The following is a 22,291-nucleotide window of genomic DNA, read 5'->3' as shown; positions in this document are numbered from 1 at the left end:
CGCGCAGCGTCTCGGCGCTGCACGGCCCGGCGCGGCCCGGGCGCGCCACAACAGCAGCAGCGCGGCGGGGCTGGGGGCGCTGCCGGGGCCGGCCGGGAGCGGCGGGAGGGACCACGCGGGCGGGCGTGGCGCTGACGTGGCGGCGGCACCCGCACCATGCGGGACGGTAGTGGTGGCGGTGGCTCGGTGAGTGTCCGCAGTCTTTTCACCGATGCTACCGGCGGCTGCCCTGGAGGGCCAGACTGGTCCGCGGGTCACCGCGAGATGGGTTCCGACGTCGGGATCGCGGGAGCGAGCCGGCTTCCCCGGACAGCCGGTGGGGCTGTGCGGCCTGGCCCGGCGCGGTGAGCGGCCCTGAGCGGGCGGCGAGCTGGATCGCTCCGGGCTCCCGGGGAGCAGCGGCGGGAGCCGCCCCTCTCCGCCCGAAGGCCAGGCCTGGGGCCGGTCCCGGTTCTGTTCGACCCGGAGGCGGGCAGGAACCCCTAGCGGGGCGCTGTTGGCGCCGGGGTGCGTTTTGTCCGAAATGCCTTCGTTGCAGAAGCACCTAGCTGATGGAGTGTGCGGGTAGGAACGGGAAGGCGGGGCTGGAACAGGGAGTTTCCCAAAGGATACCGGGCCCTCGCGGGAACAGTCGGGGCCCGCAGGATGCCCGGCGTCCCTGCTGGCACCTTCATCACCTCCAGTTTCTGCTCCAGCTCCTCATCTCGGGGAGTTTCGGTGCTGTGCTTCTTCACCGTCTTGCCGGCTGGACGGTGTCTCCCGCCCGTGTTCCAGCTCACCGGAATGGCCCGCAGTCCACGGGCAGACAGAATTCACCACTCCCCGTCTTTTCAGGCTCTAGGCCGCTGTTTTCACTTTTTCCTCACCTGTGTAAGGAAGGCGACTTTTCTGTTTTCCTTATGTCCAGCGGTTGGGCATTCCTGCATACGTTAGGTCTCTGGTTTTAAGTAGAAAGTGTACAAATGAAAAAACACGCAGAACTTAAATACCAGTTCTTATAGATGTTTCCTTCATAATTGCTGTTATTAACTTTTCAGAAAGAAAAGCCGGACAGATCATTTTCACTCTCCTTTTTTATTGCAGATCCTTAACTGCCGCTGAAGTTCTTCATAGTAATCTTCACTCTTATGCAAAATTTTTTAATTATGAAAATCCCATGAATCTTGATACACATGCCATGTTTGTCATTTCGGTTCTTCTAATCCTAGATTAAGCCAGTGAATTGCAGTAGACTCTGCCTGCTTGTTTATTCATTTTTATCATTATAACTTCATAGCCCTGATTTTTTTCTGTCTCCTTCTCAAAGTGAGGTTTCTACACATTTCTCATGTAGAGATTTCCCAGATAATGCTGTTCACTCTACTGTTTTTGTGTAAATAACGCAAATACAAACATCCAATTGACTTTACTTCCTAGGAGGCAAGTTTTATTATGAAGTCTTTGATCAAGCAGTTGTGAATTTTCTCCTGCTGCTTCCTTAACATTTCCTTGAGGAAACTCTGGGGCTAGAGGGCATAGACACAGTTTAATCATTCATGTATTGATATTAGAGCCTGCTACTGAACTTCTTAACTGGTGCTTGGGGTGTCTCTCGCAATTGATAGTGTGAATCACATTCTTCTAGGAAGAAGACAGGTAATTAGCCATAATTTCTTTTTTCTTCTGTTTTCTTTTTTTGTCTGTATTATTTGTTTTGTTTCATTGGATTTTTTGGTTTTTTCAGGATGGTTTTTTTTTTTGGTTTGTTTTAGCTGTTGGGTTTTTTGTGGGTTTTTTTGGTTCTTCCAGTTTCTTAGCCAGTTTCTGTTTATGGCAAAATACTACCTTTGTTCCCTAGGTTATAGTTTTGGTATTCTTTATACTTCCACTAGGCAATGATTTTTATTTCTTAGTCTGTATAACTACTGGTCTTGTCCTGAGTTTTCTAATGAAGAATGGCATTCAGTTATTAGTATTTGGAAGAAGGTGGTGGTACGTGTTTGTCCATGCACTAGGAACAACCTACAGCAAATGAGATGTTCAACTGACTTGTACACATACTTTTACAAAGATGTGTTAAATTACATGTCTTAATAGGAGCACAGCAATTGATAAGGGACAAAAAAAATCTTTGTTAAATAAGAAAAAGGATTCTTTGATGTGGATAACGTGAACATCTGGGCAGCTGATGGGATATAATAAAGCGAGATAAAAAGGAGGGCATGAAGGAGACTAGAAACAAGGTTCTTGGCAGGGTAAATGGAAGAATTACTTAATTAAGGAAAAATAAATACTGTGTAAAAGCTAGCGAATTAGTATCTAAAATATTTGTCATCAAGTGATAAAGTATAGGCAGAAAACATATATGAGTGAATGTACTGGAGACAAAGAACACTCCACCACGTCCCATTGTAGGGGAAGGATTTCATGTGAGGAGTGTGGAGGGGCTCATCCTTGGTTTGATTCCAGTCCAGTTCTGCTGGAGTTGGAAAGGTTAAGCTCTTCTAGTTGCAGAAAACAGTGATTTATTTTTCAAAGGGTGATGTATGCATATCCTCAAAGTGATGTGCAGGTGGTTGTGCTTGGCTGCGTAGTGAAAGATGGTAAAAGAAAACAGATGATGCTGTTAAGGTGAATTGTTCTGCCTTTTTAGGACACCAGGACTGGACATCACAGACAGCAGAAGCTCAAGAAGTCCTTAGGAAATAAAAAGTATGTGAATGGTTTTTGTCTAGTGTGATTGAAGGCAAGAAAAAAGCTGAGAATATTCTGAATTTTAAGAGCTGCAACAATTTAATTAATGTGTTGAGAGTCTCAGCCGACTTCACTTACTGGTTTGTAGGAAAAGTGTTTTCTTCAGTGTGTGTATTAGCTTTCATTTATTTTTTTTAAAGGATTGTAGCATTGTGAAGATAAATATTTTAAGTCCAAAACCAAACGGTGCTCCAAAATGTATGTATTTTGGATGTGATTGCAACTTAAAGACTTTAATTTGAGAAATCCTCTCCCCATGCTTCTGCAGTACCTCCTGAAACATAGTATGTAATAACCTGACCCAGTGCCCTCAGCGTCCCCACCTTATTAATTCCTGGATTGGTGTGTTAAAGGTGAGCTCCACAGCTCAGAGTATTGACAGAATGGCCATCACAATCATCACCCGAGTAATCTACTTATTTCAGTTGGTAATTGTAATAGCAATGGGATACATTGCAAAATGTTTGTGTTCCCTTTCTTTCCTCTTTATGTAATGGTATTTGCCCAGGGAATAGGTACTCTGTGTTTCTTTGACACCTCATTCAGTTTGCTGTCATGTACACGAATGTAGATGTCCAGGCATTTCAAGGCCTGAGAAAAATACTTTGGAACAGTGAAGCAAAATTCCCTCTGACCTCTGGGAAAAAAAATTTAGTGCTGCTGATTAGTCTAAAGTAGTCTTAATGTAGTGTGATTTGTAGGTTGGAAAGTTGTCTTCATTGCTGAAAGCCTCGCTAGTTAAAATTCTTACTGGCATGAAATCATTAATTGCGTAGTGCCAGCCCTGATTCTGGAAGTACAGACTGAAGGAGATCTTGCCCTTTGTGGGGTGGAAAATGTCTCTTTTGTAATGATGGGCTGCAGAAATATTCTTATATTCCAAGGATAAATGCCTATTTTTAAATTAAGATTCACTTGCTCCTGCTTCTAAAGTTGAAAGTTTGAGGTAGGAGGAATATTTTTTTCTGTTCCTCTAGAGATCTCACTAATGTCATTATCAAAAAGATGTACTGAAAAACAGCACTGAGGACAGTGTTTTATCTTGCTCGCACTTTACAGTTCCCAAAACTCTGGAGATTCAGTGAACTGTGATATTAATTTTTAGAATACTTGGGAAGATGAGAAGGATGTTGTCTGTCAAGTTTATTGTGATTGTGTGCTAGTATGCATCCATACACACAGGAATTTGACTTGATGTTTTCCAGGTGTAAGCAACTTGAGGAGGTGGAAGCTGCTGTTGTAGGAGTGAGCAGTGACTCTGAGGACACAGTCACCAGCACTTCCCCTGCCTCCCCAGAGGCCCCAGTGAATGGGAGTGCAGAACCCAGGAGCAAGCGGACCATTCGCAGGCCTGCTTACTGGTTGGAAATGAGAGGAATGAAAAACAGTGTGAACAAAACTTCAGAAAAAAAAGGTATTTATTACTGCTGGTCCAAGGCAAAACTGATTTTCTCTATGGTTCTTCAGTGAGAAATTAGTTTGCCCTTGAAAGACATGCAATTCAGCCAAAAATTACAAGCTTGCTATTGCTGCTCATGTATTAGAAGAAATGAACTTTTGCCACTGCACAAATACAGGTACAGTTCTCTGATATTATACAGTTCCTTTTGAATCACTTGTTTATTAATCATTCTGTGCCTGAACTCAGTTCTATCTCTAGAAGAGGTAAGAGTTACACCAATCACATCAGAAATGAGCTTGAAGAGGTTTAAAAATAGAACCATCAACACTAAAGATGTGGCAAAGGGGACCATTCAGTAGTATTTGGGATTGGATACAGCTATTGTGGTTGGTAGATTATTATTTTTTTAAGGATGTATTAATTTCTCACATTTGTCAGTTAAAATTTACTGATTTGAAATGGGTCTGGTTTGGGTCATAGGTTGTTGCAGGAACATTCAGATTTCCTGGCCTAGGAGCTGTTTTCCAAACTTCTTGTGTGGCAGAGAGTCAAAACTTCAATCTTCTTTAATGCACTTTCTTCTTACCTCTAAGTCAGGATCTGTATTCCATTCTGTTGTGGGGAGAGGCAAATTTGGTAGCTTGATAGAAGTGAGATTGCTGTAGCTGCACAGCCCCAGGTGCAGTCATTAGCCAGACTGAGTAAGTATTCCTGTAGGAACAACACAGACCTAAACAGACGTGAACAGGAGCTGTGCAGATCAGCATGCACACAAACAGCACCAGCAGCCTCCACCCGTATACACTCCATCTGCTCAGTGCCTGACCTTTGTATCCCAGTCTCCTCAGCTGCTGCGCCATGGATGCACTGGCCTCTGGGGCCTGCAGAGCCATGCCAGGGGCAGGTGAAGACCTCCTTACAGACAGGCTCGTACTCACAGACCCTTCTTGATGTCAGACATGACAAGATTTGTACACTGACCAGTCACCTATTTACATGCAGGTGTTCTTTGCTATCCTCTTACACCTCTATTTTCCCGTACTTGATCAACCCCAAATTGGGTAATTCTGTCCCTTTCCCTCCCTTTGATACCACTTCTGATCATCCTGGTCTTGTGTAATCCTGATTTGTTCTCCACTCAGACCCCAGGTGCTACATAACCCTAGGCAGTAACACCACACTCTCCCTTCTCACTGTTCCCCCCTTCCCGAGGGGGCTTCAGAGAGGGGTTCCCACTGACTTATCCTCTTGGGTCTCCTGGGACAGACTCAGGAGGAAGCTGTCTGTTTCTTTAAGTCTATAATTGGTGTTCCCTGCCTACCATTGTGCTTCTGTGCTCATCTGTATTCATGGATACAAGGTTTTGATAGGCTTGGAAATATTCAGGGCAGGCATGATATTATTTCAGTTTCTGTATGCTCCTTTTTGTGTGAGTGCAGGTGAGGTTTTTATCACATAACCTAGTGCTGTCTGTCTCTTTTCCTGAGGATTATATTTCCAGGCCGTGCTGTGGTTCTGTATCACAGTATTGTGGGCCATGGGGTGCCTAAAGTTTGCTGAGTGAGAAGTCAGTGTCCAGTTCACTGGTGCCCAGGTGCCTCACAAGAACTACATTTTTTTTTTTTTTTAAATAAGTATTGAATACAAAGATAAGGTGAGGCAGCAGTAGACTCAAAGCTGTTATCCAGACCAAATACTGAGATGAAGCATATCTGTTCTTACTTATCAGGGGAAGTACTGTTGAAAGGCAAGAGGAAATCTGAGCAAAGAGAAGGCAAAGATGTTAAAGACTCTCCCAAGAAGAAGCAGAAGATTTCGGGTAATACAAATAACTTGTAATTCCTAATTACAAGCCTACAGGTACTTTGACTTGCCTGCCCAAATGACATCTTCTGGAGTCTTCAAAGTCTGTTTTTGATTCTGAATGTTTTGTTCTAAGAAGCCATTGACTAGTGTCTGCTTAATCAGTGGGAGGTGATTTAATTTCAGTCTGTCTTAGAAGTCCAACAAAGGGAGGGAGGAAGGAAATTATGGGACGTGTAGGCCAGTCTGCATCTTTCAGTTTCCCAAAGGACTGTAGACTAAATAATCTGACACATTGCTTGTAAACATCTGGAGATTGAGTAGCTGATAACAGCAGTATGGGTTTGTTAAGAGGAAATAAAACCCAAACACTTTTTTATTGCCTCGAAGACCAAGGGGAGAAATGTGTGACACCAGAGGTGTTTCGTTCCTTCGGAAGGTTTGTCAGTCAGTGATTAGGTGCAAAGGAAGGTGTACAAGTGGTGGAAGTAGGAGCAGGTGACACAGAAGTGGACATTTGCTGTCCAGTCTTGCAAGGATGAGGTTAGGAAAGCCACAGCCAGCCTGGAGTTGAATCTGGCAAGGGATGTGAACAGCAACAAGAAAGGATTCTACAAGTACATGAGCAGCAAAGGGAAGACCAGGGAAGCTGTGAGTGCAGTGCTCCTCAGAGCAGGGGAGCTGGTGACAAAGGACACAGAAAAGGCTGAGGTACTCAATGTGCATCTATCTTTATCAGTTTAAGGAATCCTTCACGAATCCTAGGAACCTGAGACCAGACAGAGGGAAAGTCTGGAACAAGGAAGCCCTACACTCAGTGAAAGAGGTCAAGGCTAGAGCACTTAAACTGGATTTACCCAATCATTTGCCTGTAGTCTTGGTTAGGTGGAAAGGTCTGAGAAGACTGGAGATTAGCCTGTGTGACACCCATCTGCAGGAAGGCTCAGAAGGAGGATCTAGGAAACCACAGGTGTGTATGTGGCTCTGGCCCTGGTGCCATGGAAGGTCATGAAGCCGATTCTCTTGGGTACTGTCATGGGGCATCTACAGGACAACATGGTGATCAGGCCCAGGCAGAATGGCAGGTACTGCCTGACTCACCTGATGTTCTTGTATGACAAGTTGATGCACTTAACCAATGAGAGAAAGGCTGTGTGGATGTTATTTACATGGACTTTAGTGGAGCCTTTTGACATCATTTCCCATGTCATTCTTCTGGAGAAACTGGATCCTCATGGCTTGGATAGGTGCACTCTTTGCTGGGTGGAAAATTGGCTGGATGGTTGGGCCCAGAGAAACCATCCAGCCAATTTTGGGGCATGGAGTGACATCCATCTGGGGCCAGTCACCGCTTGTCTTCCCCAGGACCCTGTATTTGGCCAGTCCAGTTTAATATCTTTCTTGATGATCTAAATGAGGGGATTGAGTGCACCTTCAGTAAGTTTGAAGATGACACCAAGTGGATTAGGATGTGGATCTGCTGGAGAGCAGGAAGGCTCTGCAGAGGAGACAGGACAGGCTGGAATGATGGGCCAAGGCCAGCAGTGTGAGGGTCAACAAGGCCAAGTGCCAGGCCCTGCCCTGGGGTGACTGTTACCCCATTAAGCACTCCAAGGCTGGGGCAGAAGAGCTGAAAAAAGCCCTGTGAGTGTTGGTCAAGAGTGGCTCAACACAAGCCCAGGTGTGCCCAGGTGGGCAAGAGGCCAGCTAGTGGCCGCTGGGCTTTGCCAGCTCTAGGGTGGCAGCAGGGCCAGGGCAGTGCCCGTCCCCTGTGCTGGCACTGCTGGGGCACCTCCAGTGCTGGGGGCAACTCTGGGCCCTTCCTGCCAGGAGAGACCTGGAGGGGCTGGAGCAGGGAAGGAAATGGAGCTGGGAAAGGAATAGAGCCCCAGGAGAGGCTGAGGGAGCTGGGAAGGGGCTCAGCCTGGAGAAAAGGAGGCTCAGGGGGGACCTTGAGGCTCTGCACAACTCCCTGACAGGGGTTCAGCCTCTGCTTCCATGGAAGTGACAGGACAAGGGGAAATGGCCTCAAATTGCACCAGGTTTAGATGTGATACTGGGAGCAATTTTTTGCCCCAGAAGGACTGTCCAGCCTGGTACAGCTGCCCAGAGCAGTGATGCAGTCCCCATCCCTGGAGGGATCTGAAAGGCGTGTGGATGTGGCACTTGGGGACATGGCTTAGCAGTGGCCTTGGCAGTGTTGGGGGAACTGTTGGACTTGATGATCTTGGGGCTTTTCCAAGGGCTTTTCCAACCTAAACAATTTATGATTCTAAGTCTCATGGGGCCTGATGGGTTGCACTGAATGCTGAGAGCTGGCTGATGTCATTATGAGGCCACTCTTGATTATCTTTGAAAGGTGATGGTGACTGGCAGAGGTTCCTGGACGCTGGAAGAGAGAAAATACCACTTGTATCTTCAAGGACAGAAAGAAGGAAGGTCTGGGGAATTACTAGCCAGTCTGCCTCACCTCAGTCCCTGGGAAGCTGATGGAGAGAATCATCCTGGAAAGCATTTCCAAACACATGAAGGACATGAAGATGGGGATTTGGAGTAATTGTCATGGATTCATGCAGGGCCAATCATGCTTAAAGCAACCTGATAGCCTTCTACAATGAGGTCACTGGCCTGGTGAAACAGGAGTATAGAAAGATGGCTCATGGAATGTCCCTGTCTTCAATTCTGACTGTTGTTTCTGTCACCAAGGACTTGGAAGTATGTAGACAGCACAAAGCTGAAAGTGACAGCAAGTGTACTGGAGAAAAGGCTAAAAGTGAAAGTGGTCTCAACAACAGAGAAACAATTTAAAAATAGAGAACAGTGTAAAATTAATGATAGTGTTTGGGAAGAAACACTGTCACAGGTGAAAAACAACAAGCAGCCTCCCAGGAGCCAGTGCTTCAGAAGAGGATTCAAGATCCATAGCAGATCAAAAGCTGACTGGAGACTAGCAGTATCATAGTGGGTTTTTAAGAAGGCAGATGTTAGACTGAGAGCTTTGAGGAGGAATGTAGACTCTGTGAAGTAATTAGACATGTGAAGTAATTATTTTGCTCTAATGCAGGGTCACCATGGAGTGCTGTTTCCAGGAAGAGGCACTGCAGTTCAGGAAATGTGTGGGTCAGCTGAAGAGGACAGGGAGATGAGAGCAAACAGCATAACCCGTGCTGAAACAATAAGAGTTTTTTAGTCTAAGGAAGACTGGAATGAGTAGAGCTATGAGACTTCCCATGGTTGTCATCAGATGGACTCAGCCAAACTGTGCACAGAGAATGTGTCAGTGTGAAGAGTTCCCATCCCCTGAGCTTGGAGAATGAACAACAATAGACTTAAAAGTATTTGGGTGGGACTAATGCCTGCCACTATAAATAGATCTTGAAAGGGAGTAGGAAACATAATCTTAACATTGCTTTAAAAAAAAAAAGCATTGAACATTTCTAAATAACTTTGAGTCAGCAGACTAAATAGCATCCTTCTAGCAAAAAAAAATCTGGTTTTTATTGTAACAAAGCTAGCAGAACTGACTATTCTGGCTTGTCTTGTTTGTGTTATAACAGGGAAAAAACAGCAAACTGGAACAAAAACAAACTCCAGAACAAAACGCCACAGTGTTCAGAAAGAGCCAGAAACCTATGACACAGGTAAGAAGAGGCAGTAGCTAAGAGTTGTTCATGAAGCAGATAAAAGATAAATGTGATTCTAGGATTTGAATCTGAGCAACAGCTGTGCTTCTGGTGTTTTCCATTCAGTAGTTCACTGTACTGTTGACAAGGAGGAGCTGGCTGCTGTCCTGGCACTGTGTCAGTACTGCAGAATAGGACTGAAAGGACTGTACACTGCTTGAGTGTAGTTCCACGTGCTCTGGCTATTGCATAGTGTAACAGTGAAGGAGGAATCACTTTTTGAACTGAACAAAAGCCTGTTAAAATAGTTGCATTATTAAACACATTAAAATATTTACCGTTTTTACTCAGCAGAATATGTTTGCAGGAAAAACTCCGCAGCTGTTGCTGCCAGATCACCTTTCCTGGGAGCCAGAGACCCAAGCAATCTGTCCTAGAAAAATAAAATTAGCCTTGATTCAGTGAGCGGAATAACTTGGAATTTGTAAATCACAGCACTCATTAAACACCCCAGTTTTCTGCCAAGTGCTGTTTGATTCACAAACTTTCTCCCAGGAGAGGGACAGCCTGGCCTGTTATTATTGGGGAAAGAGGAGAGGCTGTGGATCTTGTTACAATAAGAATTCAGGCAGATGGCTGCTAAACCACTTTCTTCCCAGAATCCATTTTAGTAATTTATAATTCTTGTGGATTATGCCAAACTTCTGCTTGGGATTTCATAAAGAGGCCAGAAACTGAAAACCATGCCACACAGGGTGCTTTTCCCTGGCTGTTGAGTAACTTGCCCTGGTAGTCTGTGCCTGCTTTTACTATGAAAGCACTTTGGCCAAAAGAAAGGCTTACTCAGCATGCTAAACTAATTGTGTGACAGAAATTACCACAGAGAAAATGTCCACTGGTCAGGTAGAAGAACACACCTTACAAGAGAATGGTAGATCAAAGGGTGTTTATAAAATGCTCCTTGACAGTGAGTGATGTGTGCCTTGTGACAGTCCGTACCTGAAGCTGTAAAGGAGCTGCACGTGTTGAAGTGCAGCTGGACACAAGTTTGGTAGCATGTGACCTGTTTCTTTCTAGGGTTCACTGCGCACATTGAAGGAGAAAAAAAAAAAAGATGTTGTGTTAGCACTTGTGTTCTAATCGTTGTGTTTTGACAGGTAGTATGGAAGCACAGTGGTCTTTAGAGATTCAGGACAAAGGCCGAGTTACCTGTCCCACGTGCCGAGCTGTGGTAAGGAAGACTGTAGAAGGACTGAAGAAACATATGGTGAATTGCAGGAAGGTAAGAACACAAGAGATGAGCAATGGTTTCTTTACTCCTCTTCAGCTTACTGATAGAAATGCCTGCCTATTTTGTGTTGTATTTAAAATCAGTTTCATCTCATCACCATGTCCCTTAGCAAGAGTCCTTTATACATCTGTAAGAACAGTGATTGGTGCTGCTTGCCCAGCCTTTTGCTGGAGGTTTGGGGTAGTGAACAAAGGTGTAGTTCATTCATTGTTCCACTTGATTTTAGACTCCATAAAACCAGTTCTTTGAAGAGAGTTACCAGGCCCAAATAAATTGCTCTGCTCTCCTGCTCCTTTCCCCCAAAGAGTCTTCCACTGCTTTGGTTAATTTACAGTTAAATGCACCACATCCTTGTTTATTTCTAGGAGATGTTCACGTGTCAGCACTGCGGGAAGCAGCTGAAGTCTTTAGCAGGGATGAAATACCATGTCATGGCAGACCATAACAATCAGGTAACACAGCTGCTGTGCATCTGAAACTCCTACAGGCAGAACAGGCTTTGGTCCTTTCCTGCTACACACAGACACAGAACATGGAGTGCTTTTTTTGAGTGTTCTAACTGTTTAAATCTAGTTGAACTGTTAATTTTCCAATGAGACTTGACATCTGAAAAACAGTAGAATGTTACCAGAGATGGTAGGCATGCAATCTCATAGAAAGAGGGATGGATTTCTGTTTAGGCTGTTAATAAGTCACACATAAAAGGCATTCCCAATCAGAATTAAAAATATTAGGCTGCAATTTTCAGTCCTTTGCTAGAAAGGAGGAAGCTTTTCTTCATCCAGAGCAGACTAGATTTGAGATAAAATAGCAGAAGCAGCAATTAGTTCTCATCTCTCTTTACTTTAAAAGTACTAATCTAACACTAGATTAGTACTAATACTACAATCTGCTTTTCCTCTTTGCTCTTACTTTAAAGAAGGCAATGTCTCCTATTGTAGTTGTGAAGAATCAGAACTTTTGAAAAGGTCATTTGGAAGTTTGTGTAAAGTTCAGATAATTCACTCTGAATTTTTTTGCACAATTCCCAGTACTGCAGTTTCTGAACCTACAGCCATGTTAGTAAATGATGCAGGCCAGGGATCATGTTCTGGCCCTGAGGATTAGGTCTGTCACCGAGTTCTATCTTTTTACTCAGTCTAGGTGTAATATTAGGTAAAGTAGGAAATAATGTACAGTAACTATCAGAGAGAGAATAAGGGACTTGAGCTATAGTTCTGCACAGATGAGTAATTGTACAAGCAGTCTGCTTCACATTAGTCGGGCTGAGTGGAAACAGTAGGACCAGTAAATGTTTAAGATGCATAATTTTCTGTCAGTTTACTCCTTTTAAAGATAATTCCTCTTTGGTTTAATCCCAGTCAGCAACCAAGCCCCATGCAGCCCTTCACTCTCTCCCTCACCTACAGGATGGGGGAGAGAATCAAAGTGAAAAAACTCATGTGCGGAGATAAAGACATTTCAATAGATGAAGCACACAAGCAAAGCAAAACAAGGAATTTATTCACCACTTTGGTAGGAAGGACCAGGTATCTCCAGGACCACATGGCTTCATCACACATAGTGGTAGCTTGGTACAGCAAATGCCATCACTTTGAATGTCTGCCCCTTCCTCCTTCTTCCCCCAGCTTTACATGCTGAGCATGGTAGTGTATGCTCTGCAATATCCTTGTGGTCAGCTGGGGTCAGCAGTATGCTCTGCAATATCCTTGTGGTCAACTGGGGTCAGCAGTATGCTCTGCAATATTCTTGTGGTCAGTTGGGGTTGGCTGTCCCAGGTATGTCCCCTCTCAGCTGCTCGTGCACCTCCAGGCCTCTCTGTCAGAGCAGCATGAGAAAAGCCCTTAGCACTGTGCAGAAACTGCTCAGCAACAGCAAAACCATCTCTGAGCTATCAACCCAGTTCTCAGCACGGATCCAAAACACAGCCCCACACCAGCTGTCACCCCAGCAAAACCGGCAGAGATACAGAAAGTCATCATTATAGTAAATGCATGTCTGTAAAATCGTTAAGTTGCAGAGATTTAATTATTTTAGAAGCTTTCCTGCCCCAGTGTGAGTAGTGAATTCCCTGTGAGGAGAACTGTAACTGCTGAGCATCCTGTGTTTTTTATTCATCTTTCTGCTGTGCTTTAGCCAGTTATGAAGGAGGGAGAAGAACTGGATGAGCAGCTTGAGCGAGAGCGCCTTCGGAAGGTTTTGAAGCGAATGGGAAAACTAAAGTGTGCAAGGGAGGTAAGCTGCATTGTGCAAAGTGTCAATTAAACAGCAGTGTTTTATGCATAGACATGAAACATGAGAGTGCTGTTGAGTGTGCTCTGGTGCTGGCCAAAGCAAGATTTGTTTCAAGATCCCAGCTATGCTTTTAATGCAGAGTAGCATAGAATCATAGAATGGTTTGGGTTAAAAGAGACCTTTAATAGTCATTTCAATGCCAATTCTTTGTTGCAGATTTTGTCTGTCCAAATAGACTAACATTAAAATTCTCTACCTGCCTGTCTCTGCTCTGTCAGGATAAGTGCCAGTACTTTGGTCAGCAAACTGTGGATCCTGTTCACACTGGGGTTGTAAGCCCTGAAAGAACGGTTTTCTTCCATGTGTTTTCCTTTTGTGTTGGCAGGGCTGCACAGGCAGCTTCACCAGCATAATGGGATACCTATATCATATTAAAAAATGTGGGAAGGCTGCTTCTGAGCTGGAGAAAATGGCTATGAAGTGCCATCACTGTGGGAAAGCATACAGGTCAAAGGCAGGACTTGTCTACCACCTCAGATCGAAGCACGGGCCGGTGAGTGCACCCTGCAGTGGTATCAGGGGACTGGGATGGGACTTCAGCCACTCAGGCTTGAGACATGTGTAGGCTTTTGTCTGCTACTTTGTTGGGTAATAACAGACCACAAATATTTGCATTTTTTCCTGCCCATGGATTATTTTGTCCTTGATAGTTTCCTTCTAGGAGTAGCTGTTGCTTGTCTATGACTAGGATGATGTTTTTAATAGTAAATTAGCATAGCATCAGAAAATTACCTGACTTCTGCTCCATGAAAGAGTGATGCTAACATAACTTGTGAGATGCTTTCCTTTGCTTCTATAATTCTCACCATTGGAGCAGAACAGGCAGTCTTGTTGTCCATGAGGGTTTTACAGTGAATGATGGAATACCTTTCAAAACTAGCAACTGCATGAAGCTCTCTACTTGAGCCTCACTGCTGTGATCCCTGTGAGCAGTTCTGGGGGTCTCTCTGACCAATAGGATGCACTTCTGTCCTGTGTCTGTGACACTAAACCATAGCTGATGCAGCCTGTTTATGAGGAGTTCAGCAAAACATTTATTCCCAGTATTTAGTGTAACTGAAATAGGAAGCAGTAAAAGAGACTCACCTTTTTGAGCCTTCATTGCAGGTCACTTTCCTCCATGAGGAGAGAACAGAGAACCTGAAAGAAATGAAACGGGAGCAAAACAGCGCAGGCAGAGTTCAGAGGAGATCTGCAAAGGTGGCAATCTACTATCTCCATGAGCTGGCAGGAGAAGAGCTGGCCAAAGAGTGGCCCAAAAGAAAAGTTCTGCAGGACTTGATTCCAGATGACCGGAAGGTACAAGACCTTAAAAATGCTCTATAGGGTTTAAGTTTATACCTCCACATCTAATGAGCCTTGTACTGGCTCCTACCCCATGTTTATGGCACATGGAAAGCAGTGTGTTGTGTGGGGGATTGGGTTCTGCTCTCTCTCTCTCGCAGTATTTCTGCAGCAGCAGTTGCTGTGGTGCAGTGTTTTGTTCAGGCAGGCTGTAATGACTGTAGAGTCCTGTTGCTGGAATTCCCAGGGGGCACAAGGAACATGGGCTATCATAGGCTCAGATCACTCCTGCCATGCTGTAAGGCCGCAGCAATCTTTCCAGTCTCTGATACATGCTGTGCTATTTCACAGTGCTTTAGACTTTAGAGTTTCCAGGGGTGTCCTTTAGGCTGTGAGTGAAAGCCAAAGGAAAATAATGGATCTCAGCAGGATAAGGACATTTAGAGCAATTGTTGTAGTCAAGGCAATGGGAGGTTTCAGATTCTGATCTTGTGGGGTGTTCCAGATTCAGTTAATGTTTCTAGAGAGTTGGTGAGACAAGAGAGCATTGATTATTGGGAGTTTGCCTTTTAGAGTAGGAGAAGAGATAGCACTTCTGTCTCAGCCTAGAAGAGGAAATTCTGCATAGCCAGCATTACTTGCAGCTCTTGATTCCATCTTTGTCTCAGCTGAAATACACTCGTCCTGGACTGCCCACATTTAGTCAAGATGTGCTGTGCAAATGGAAAACGGAGATAAAGATGTACCGAAGAGTCCACTGCCCAAATCAGGTAATCCTTAACTGTTTCTGAAGCCCCAGAGGGGATAGATAGGTCTGTATGAGCCAACAGCTTCCCATAACCCTGAAACAGCAGTTGGTCTCTGTGGGAGACAAAACCTGCTCCATCTCAATATGGTTGTTTAGTGTAATCAAGGCCCTGTTTAGTCTTGGGGATGTCTGGAGATGTTCCTTTTGTCTTTTGCATCAAAGTGAGCTGGGGATGCTCCTTTGGGAATGTGTGTGAGCACCTGAGAGCCAGTGACTTGGTGTCAGGCTGGTACAGTTTTCTCATCCAGGTGGGCAGTTGGTCAGTTTGGAGGTTTGAATAGTGGAAAAATGACAGACCTCTGCCATTCTGTCTAAATCTATTCATAGAAGGAAGGAGTCGAGTTGGAAATACAAGAGTGAAAAGACACTGCTGGGACAGCACTTAAGTGTTCTTCATTGTACCAGACCAGCTTTAAGGTCTTTTCAACCTGGCCTTGAGCATTTCCAGGCATGGGGCAGCCACAGCTTCTCTGGGCAACCTCTGCCAGGGCCTCAGCCCCCTGACAGGGAAGGATTCCTTCCAGTCCCGCCCTCTGGCAGTGGGAAGCCATTGCCCCTTGTCCTGAAATTCCAGGTCCTTGTCCAAAGTCCCTCTCTGGCTCTCTTGGACCCCTTGGACTGGAAAGCTTAGTTTTTCACAATGCCTTACAACAATCACGAGTCAGATCCAGTGGGAACAAATGGCCCCACTAGTGGAGGTGGTGGACATCTCCATGTGGTGCATGCTGTCAGAGCCAAGGATCAGTGGCAGCTGCCCTCTGGGTTTGGTGTACAGATGGTGCCTTCCCCCTGCCCTCCCCTACCCTACCCCCAGCACTCTCTCCCCAGTATTCAGACTAGCATAATTTTCAAGATCAGAATTGCTGCCCTGTGTTGTCTGTGGAGAGTCTGCAGAAAGCAGCTGTCCTGTGTCACCAGCCAGTGACCCAGCAGCATGTCTTGCTCCTGCCTCCTGTTCTGGGACCTGGGCTGAGGGCTGAGCACAGTGTGGTACCCCAGGACTGCTCCCTGGAGCTCCCCATGGGCCAGGCCTCTAAAGCTGCTCTTTAGCTGAGATCAGGGGTGTGGGATGCTGTGCTCCTGCTCTGTGTCACTAGACTTGAGCAGTGCAGGAGGGACAAGTGTCTTGTAACTGCTCTGTGTGCTCTGCTTGAAATTTTTCTCCGTTGCACTTCAGGCAGAAAGCAAACTGTCATTTTAGTCAGGCTGTTGATAGAGCATGAGAGTAACTGTTGCAGGAGTCTTTTTTTATGTCCAAGTGTGCTCAGAAACTGGAAATATAAATACTAAGGTTACTCTTCTAATAGTCTTTTTATCAGAAGCATTCTGGCTGAGGAGGATTGGTATCTGCCTCCCTCTACCTCTCTTTTGCACTTTTGGGATTGGCCTCCAGACATAATAATGCTTTATTGTCCAGGAAAAAGTGATTTCTTGCTAGCATGTAGTTCACATTTGGGTTTTTTTTACTTTTTCAGGGTTGTGAATCTGTGTATGGCAGTGTCTCAGGACTCAAGTCTCACCTTGGCACATGTACCTTGGTTGGTAGCCTTCCTCTTAATAGCCCCACTGTCCCTGTCCCTCTGATAACCCTTTGCTCAAACTCTTGTCCTGCCACCTGCTGATCTGAGATCTTCACAAGTTCATGGATTCATGGAATGGTTTGGGTTGGAGGGGCACTTAAAGATCGCCTTATTCCAGCCCCCAGTTTGGGTGCTCCCCTATGTGCTAAGGATGCCATTGTAAACAATACTTGAGAGCAGGAGAAAGCACCTTACTGTCATTCCTTTTAATGACACAGCAGTTCCACCTGTAGGTTCACAGCTACAAGAGCAGCTTTTCCAGGTGCACTGCTGGAGACCTTATGGCATCTCAGAGAGCAGTCCTGTGCTTCATGGGCACAACTGCTCACTCATGTCAGTGCTGCTGTAGCTAAAGCTGTCTGCTGTGGATGAGAGCTTCTAGATTTTATTGCTGGGTTCTATCTGAGCAAGATTTAATTGGAATATATAGGTTTATCAGCCTCCTAGTCCAGCAGCTCTTGATGGAATTTTGTTTGTTTTGATGCCAGGGAGACTTTGTGGCTGGTAAATACAAGTGTCTCCTGTGTGAGAAGGAGTTCATTTCGGAGAGTGGGGTCAAGTATCACATCAACTCTGTGCACGCTGAGGTAAGACAGGCAGAGTGGAACCTCAACCTCAGGATGTTGGAGGTGGGGAGAGTGTCTTAAGAAGAAAATGCTGGATGTATGCCATGTTTTAATTTTCCTTGCTTACTGTTGGGAACAGGGTCATTAAACTTAGCTGGTCTTATGTGTTAGTCTGGGGAGTAAGTGTTGTGTCATGTCACGTGCCTTGTCCCAAGCTGCTGCTGCTCTGTTCAGCTCTACAGCATTTCCTGTGCCTTTAACTAACCAAATGTCAAATCAAATCTGAATCCTCTGAGACAGAGTGATACCTAAGGAGGCACATCAAAGAACAGAGCATTGTTAGGCAGTTGTCTTTCCAGATCTTACCTTTCAGGGAAACCTTGTCCCACAAGGCAGCTATATTGTAAGCCCTGATAGGCTTTATTTGGTATTTCCACCACGATCAGTACCAACCTGTTGCCTTCTAAACCTGCAGGACTGGTTTGATATGAATACAACGACCACCAAAAGCTTTGAGAAGCTAATGAAAATTCGGCAAAGGGAAGAGCAGAAGAAGCAACGGAAGAAACGTCCTTTGACCAGGGGCAAAAAGAAGAGAGCTGGTACCCTGGCTGCCAAGAAGCTCACTGCTGTTGGAGCTGAAAAAACAAGGAGAAGTAAGAGAGGTCGTCCACAACGAGCAGACGAGAGCGCGAGCAGTGAGGAAGGGGCACCCCAAGTTGCACAGAAAGCTGAAGTTCCAAAAACCAACCATGAGCGAGGCCGAAGTAAATCCCTAGAAGATGAGAAGGAGTAATCCTAAAGCTTTTCAGTTACAAGCCCCACTTCTGTCAGGCTCATAACTCACAGCACTAATATAAGCAACTGAATGCCTTTGGGACTGTGACTCAGTTCTACAGGTGACTTTGATACTGAAACATCTGGTCAGTTGTGAGGAATTCAAACCAAAGCTGTGGGGCAGAGGCTGCTTCTGCCAGTGGAGTTCCTTTGGACAGTGGCACTCGCAGTGTGATTCCTGCTCTGGTTGCAGTCTCAGTTTGGTCATACTAGTTGCTTGTATAGTGGTTTCCAGTACAGCAAGTGTCTGTTTTGTCATCTTCCTCTGATGTGTGAGATCAGGGTTCTTTTTTATAGTTCTTCTCAAAAGGGACTGACTAGCACAATGTTTAGGTCTCTTCAACGGGGAAATCTTTCCTTGCACAGAATGCACCCACACTAAACATGAGAACAGTTCTGTGCAGAATGCAAAGACTCTGGCTTGCCCTGTCACTCTCCTGTCTGTTGTCAGCAAGGCTGCCACAAAAGAGACCTTCTCAGTGTTTGCTGTATCCTGTTGCACAAAGCTCTGTTTCATACCCTGGTGTTTAGGCTCAGCACCAGACAGCACCAGACGTGGAAGTGATGGAAGGTCATTATTACCCTTGTCAGGAACCCACTGTTCCTCCTGCATCTGTCTCCTGTAATGCTGGACATTAAGCATGTGTAGAAAGTCTTCCAGTGCTGCAACAACTGAATGCTCTCAAGCCTTTGGAGATTCACCAGCCTTTTAGAGATCTCGGTAACTGATGTACTGAGATGGCCTTTGTGTGCCCTCTGAAGCCCACCTGTTCAGTGCTCACCTGGGAGGCATACTGCAAGACAGAGCATCCCTACATGAGCAGCCTGCTAGTCCTGGGACCAGGTTCCACGAAGCTGCCTTGCCAGCATGTGGTTCTTTGTCATGCCAGTGCTCCCACAGTGTCTTTTCCCCCTCTGCAGATACCCCCTTCATTGTCTTACATAACTTGTTTCTTTTCAGTATCACCTCTCTGTGCAAATGAGATCTATTAGCAGTGGCTTCCCTATATAGAAAAGGTTAAAAGAGGGGTCACCATTTTAAGTCATGTTGTTGGCATTTTTTCTGGATCATAAGGCATAATATCTTCCTGTCTCTATAAAACATAGAATGTTAAGGGATTGGAATGGACCTTAAAGATCATTTAGTCTCACTCTCTGCTGCCATGACCAGGGACATGTCCCACTAGACCAGGTTGCTCAAGGCCTTATCCAGCCTGGCTTTGAACACTGCCAGGGCTGAGGCACCCAGAGCCTCCCTGGGCAACCTGTTCAGCGTCTGAGTGCTGCAGATGCCAGAGAAGCTAGCAGGAAGCAGCAGCACAGGTAGTCCTATTTTTCAAAGAATGAGTTCTCCAGACTTTGTCATCCAAAGACCCATCATACCAGAAAATTGCAAAATTTTCACTGTCTGACAAAGTTGCTGGTGCTGAAATTCCCAGGGAAGGCATTGCAGTTTGTGGGGAACAGGCAGATTTGTACATGTGTGTTAGTACCAGCACAATCCCATTGTTTCTGACAGCAGGGAATACTGTAGGGCCAAGGTGGTCTCCAGAACTTTCTTTGGAACTAGGTGCTGCTGTGTTTGCAGGTGCTGTGCTGAAAGCAGATGTGGAGACTCTATAGGGCGTGTAGAGTCTGCAGTGAGATGGGCAAGATCAGAAAACAACAAAATAAAATGTCACCAGTGCAAGAACCTGGTTTCTTATCTGTTTGCTGTGTGGTGTACTTGGTGCCATCCCTCCTCCCCCAGCACAGCCCAGCCTGCTGCAGGGCTGTCCTACCTGCAGGGCTGTCCTACATGCAGGGCTGGCTGTCCTACCTGCAGGGCTGTCCTACCTGCAGGGCTGGCTGTCCTACCTGCAGGGCTGTCCTAGCTGGAGGCTGTCCTGCTGCAGGGCTGGCTGTCCTACCTGGAGGGTTGCCCTGCTGCAGGGTTGCCCTGCATGCTCTGGTGCTGTTCAGCTGTCTTCGTGGTTTCTTTTCTGAACTCCACAGTGCTGTACTTGGAGCAAACGTTCACTGCATTCCCACTGAGTACAATAAACCCAGGAATTAAAAAAGGTTTTTCATAGTGGTTTTCAGTCTAGAGTCCTGTTTCCTGTCATTAATGAGTTACTAACTAGACCCGCTCTCTAGACATGAATACTTTGTGACCCCTTGGGTTTTGTAGTTACTTCAGTAACATACTCCCCCACATAACATGGCACATGGAAAAGAGCATTCTCCAAGGATCCATCCCTGTCCATCAGCACAACAGCAGATTGTTTGTGGGATTGGCTCAAGCTGGTATGAGGTGGTGGCACTGCTGCCAGTGCACTGCTTGTGAGGAGAGAGATCTGTCCTGGAGCTCCTGCATCCTGCTGCAGTGGGGCCAAGGCAGCCATGCTCCTGTGCTCTGAGGGCAGGGGATTCAGCAGAGAGGCAGAACTGCCTCCCTCACCTGCTGTGCACGCTGCTGGAGAGGCAGCCCTGGACCCTGGTGGTCTCTGGGCTGCCAGTGCACGAGGCCAGGTTGTGTTATCCCAGTTTTGTTAACCCTAGGATCTTGTCCCCCAGGCTGCTCTCCAACCATTGATTCCCCAGGTTTTTCTGGGTGACATCCCTCCCCTCCAGAAAATCAATTCTACCAAGCAGCTCAGATGGGCAACAGGCCCTGGAGGGACGCTGCCCACAGCCCCAGCAAACTGGTCCTTGCTGTTACCAATTCTATTTCAGCAAGTACATGTTTAGGAAGAGATCCAGTTTTGAAGGACTCAGAAGTGACAAAAGAGACTGGCTAGTCACTCAGTACTTGTTGCAGTGGTTCATTGTACTAAAAATGCCGTGTCTTCTCATTGGAACTTGTTTTATTTCAGCCTCTATATCCCATACTGTTGAGTCCTGGTAACGGAAATTGCTTTAGGGTAGCAGAAATTTCTTCCTGCATATTTGTGGTCATAATTAACTCCAGACATAATTTGCTGTATGAGCTAAAGAGGCTTGCTAGTCTCAGTCAAAGCAGCTTTTTCTTTTTTTTTTCTGTTTTGTATTGTTCTTTGCTGACATGTTATGTATCAGTTGGTGCATTTTTCACTTTTTAAGTCCAGAGGGATGAACCAGGAACCAGCTGCAGTGTTCTGTAACAGTCTGGTTTATGTAAGATACAAGGATGACCTTGTTCTGCTCTCACCTATTTCTTTTTGTCCTCAACTCCCTCACTACACTGTTAATGTTCACTTTTACCCTCTTAAGCACATTTTTCAGTTGTTCTGCAAATGCCTCTGAGGACTCATTTCTTTTGTTTCTAGAAACTCAACAGGGTTTAAGGCCAGACGGCACATCATGAACACATTCTGAAACATTGTGGTGTATTTCACAGAACTACTCTAGCAGATACCTTAATTATTATGTTTTGTACAGTAACTTTTCCAGAAAGCTTGGGTTTAATATGCAGTTTCTCTTTGCAATTGTTATATCATTTCATCAACATTCTTGATAAAGATGTCAAATGGCTGCAGAGTATGGGATTCTCTAGGACAAATTGTTATTTACAAATACTTAATATCAAGCATTTAATGTATTCCACCGATGCTTGTATAACATGTGGGGCCAAAAACAAGGCCTTAGAGAAATTTATGATGTCAACAGCTACTTTTACCAAAATGGACTTGTAATTAAAGAATAATATTTACAGAAAACTTCTCTGTGAAACCACATTGGCTGGGTCTTACTTATGATGCCCTTTGATGTCAGTTTTTGGTGTGTCTGGGAGACAGACTAAGATGTACTTACACTCATCACACAGTTTGTCTTTTTTTAAACACTGGCACACTTGAGTTTTGCTTTGGGGGCCTGAAGGGGTTTTTTTTTGGAGGAGGAGAGAGAATATATTTTGGTTTGGGAGTTGTTCAGTTGTTTTGTTTTGATTTTTCTTAATCCTTAAGGATTTCCCCAAGATTTGTTAAACATCATTAATAATTCATTAGTTTTCATGAGATCTCTTACTATCCTTCCTGCAAGTTTTGCAATGCAGTAGCTTAAGGGTTTAAGCTCTTTTAATAATGCCATTTAATAATGTTGCAAAAAAATG

At 45.2% G+C, this 22,291-nt stretch overlaps 1 protein-coding gene across 1 annotated transcript; it reads left to right on the top strand.

Annotated features, from left to right (window-relative positions):
• Nucleotides 1–39: 39 nt before the first annotated feature.
• On the top strand, nt 40–19,915 carry ZNF512 (zinc finger protein 512). The gene is made up of 14 exons (XM_030235641.2): nt 40–186; nt 2,633–2,691; nt 3,939–4,147; nt 5,865–5,954; nt 9,496–9,579; nt 10,719–10,843; nt 11,218–11,304; nt 12,989–13,087; nt 13,473–13,640; nt 14,255–14,446; nt 15,100–15,201; nt 16,715–16,777; nt 17,308–17,406; nt 17,861–19,915. Exons 1-14 carry the CDS (start codon nt 157–159, stop codon nt 18,179–18,181), a joined length of 1,728 nt encoding a protein of 575 aa, XP_030091501.1. The 5' UTR covers nt 40–156; the 3' UTR covers nt 18,182–19,915.
• The last annotated feature ends 2,376 nt before the right edge of the window (nt 19,916–22,291 follow it).

Source organism: Serinus canaria, chromosome 10 (genome assembly GCF_022539315.1).
Source record: "Serinus canaria isolate serCan28SL12 chromosome 10, serCan2020, whole genome shotgun sequence".
In the NCBI taxonomy this organism is placed as follows: Eukaryota; Metazoa; Chordata; class Aves; order Passeriformes; family Fringillidae; genus Serinus; species Serinus canaria.
Note: the sequence above shows the minus strand (reverse complement) of the source record. Positions and strands in the feature narration are given on the sequence as shown.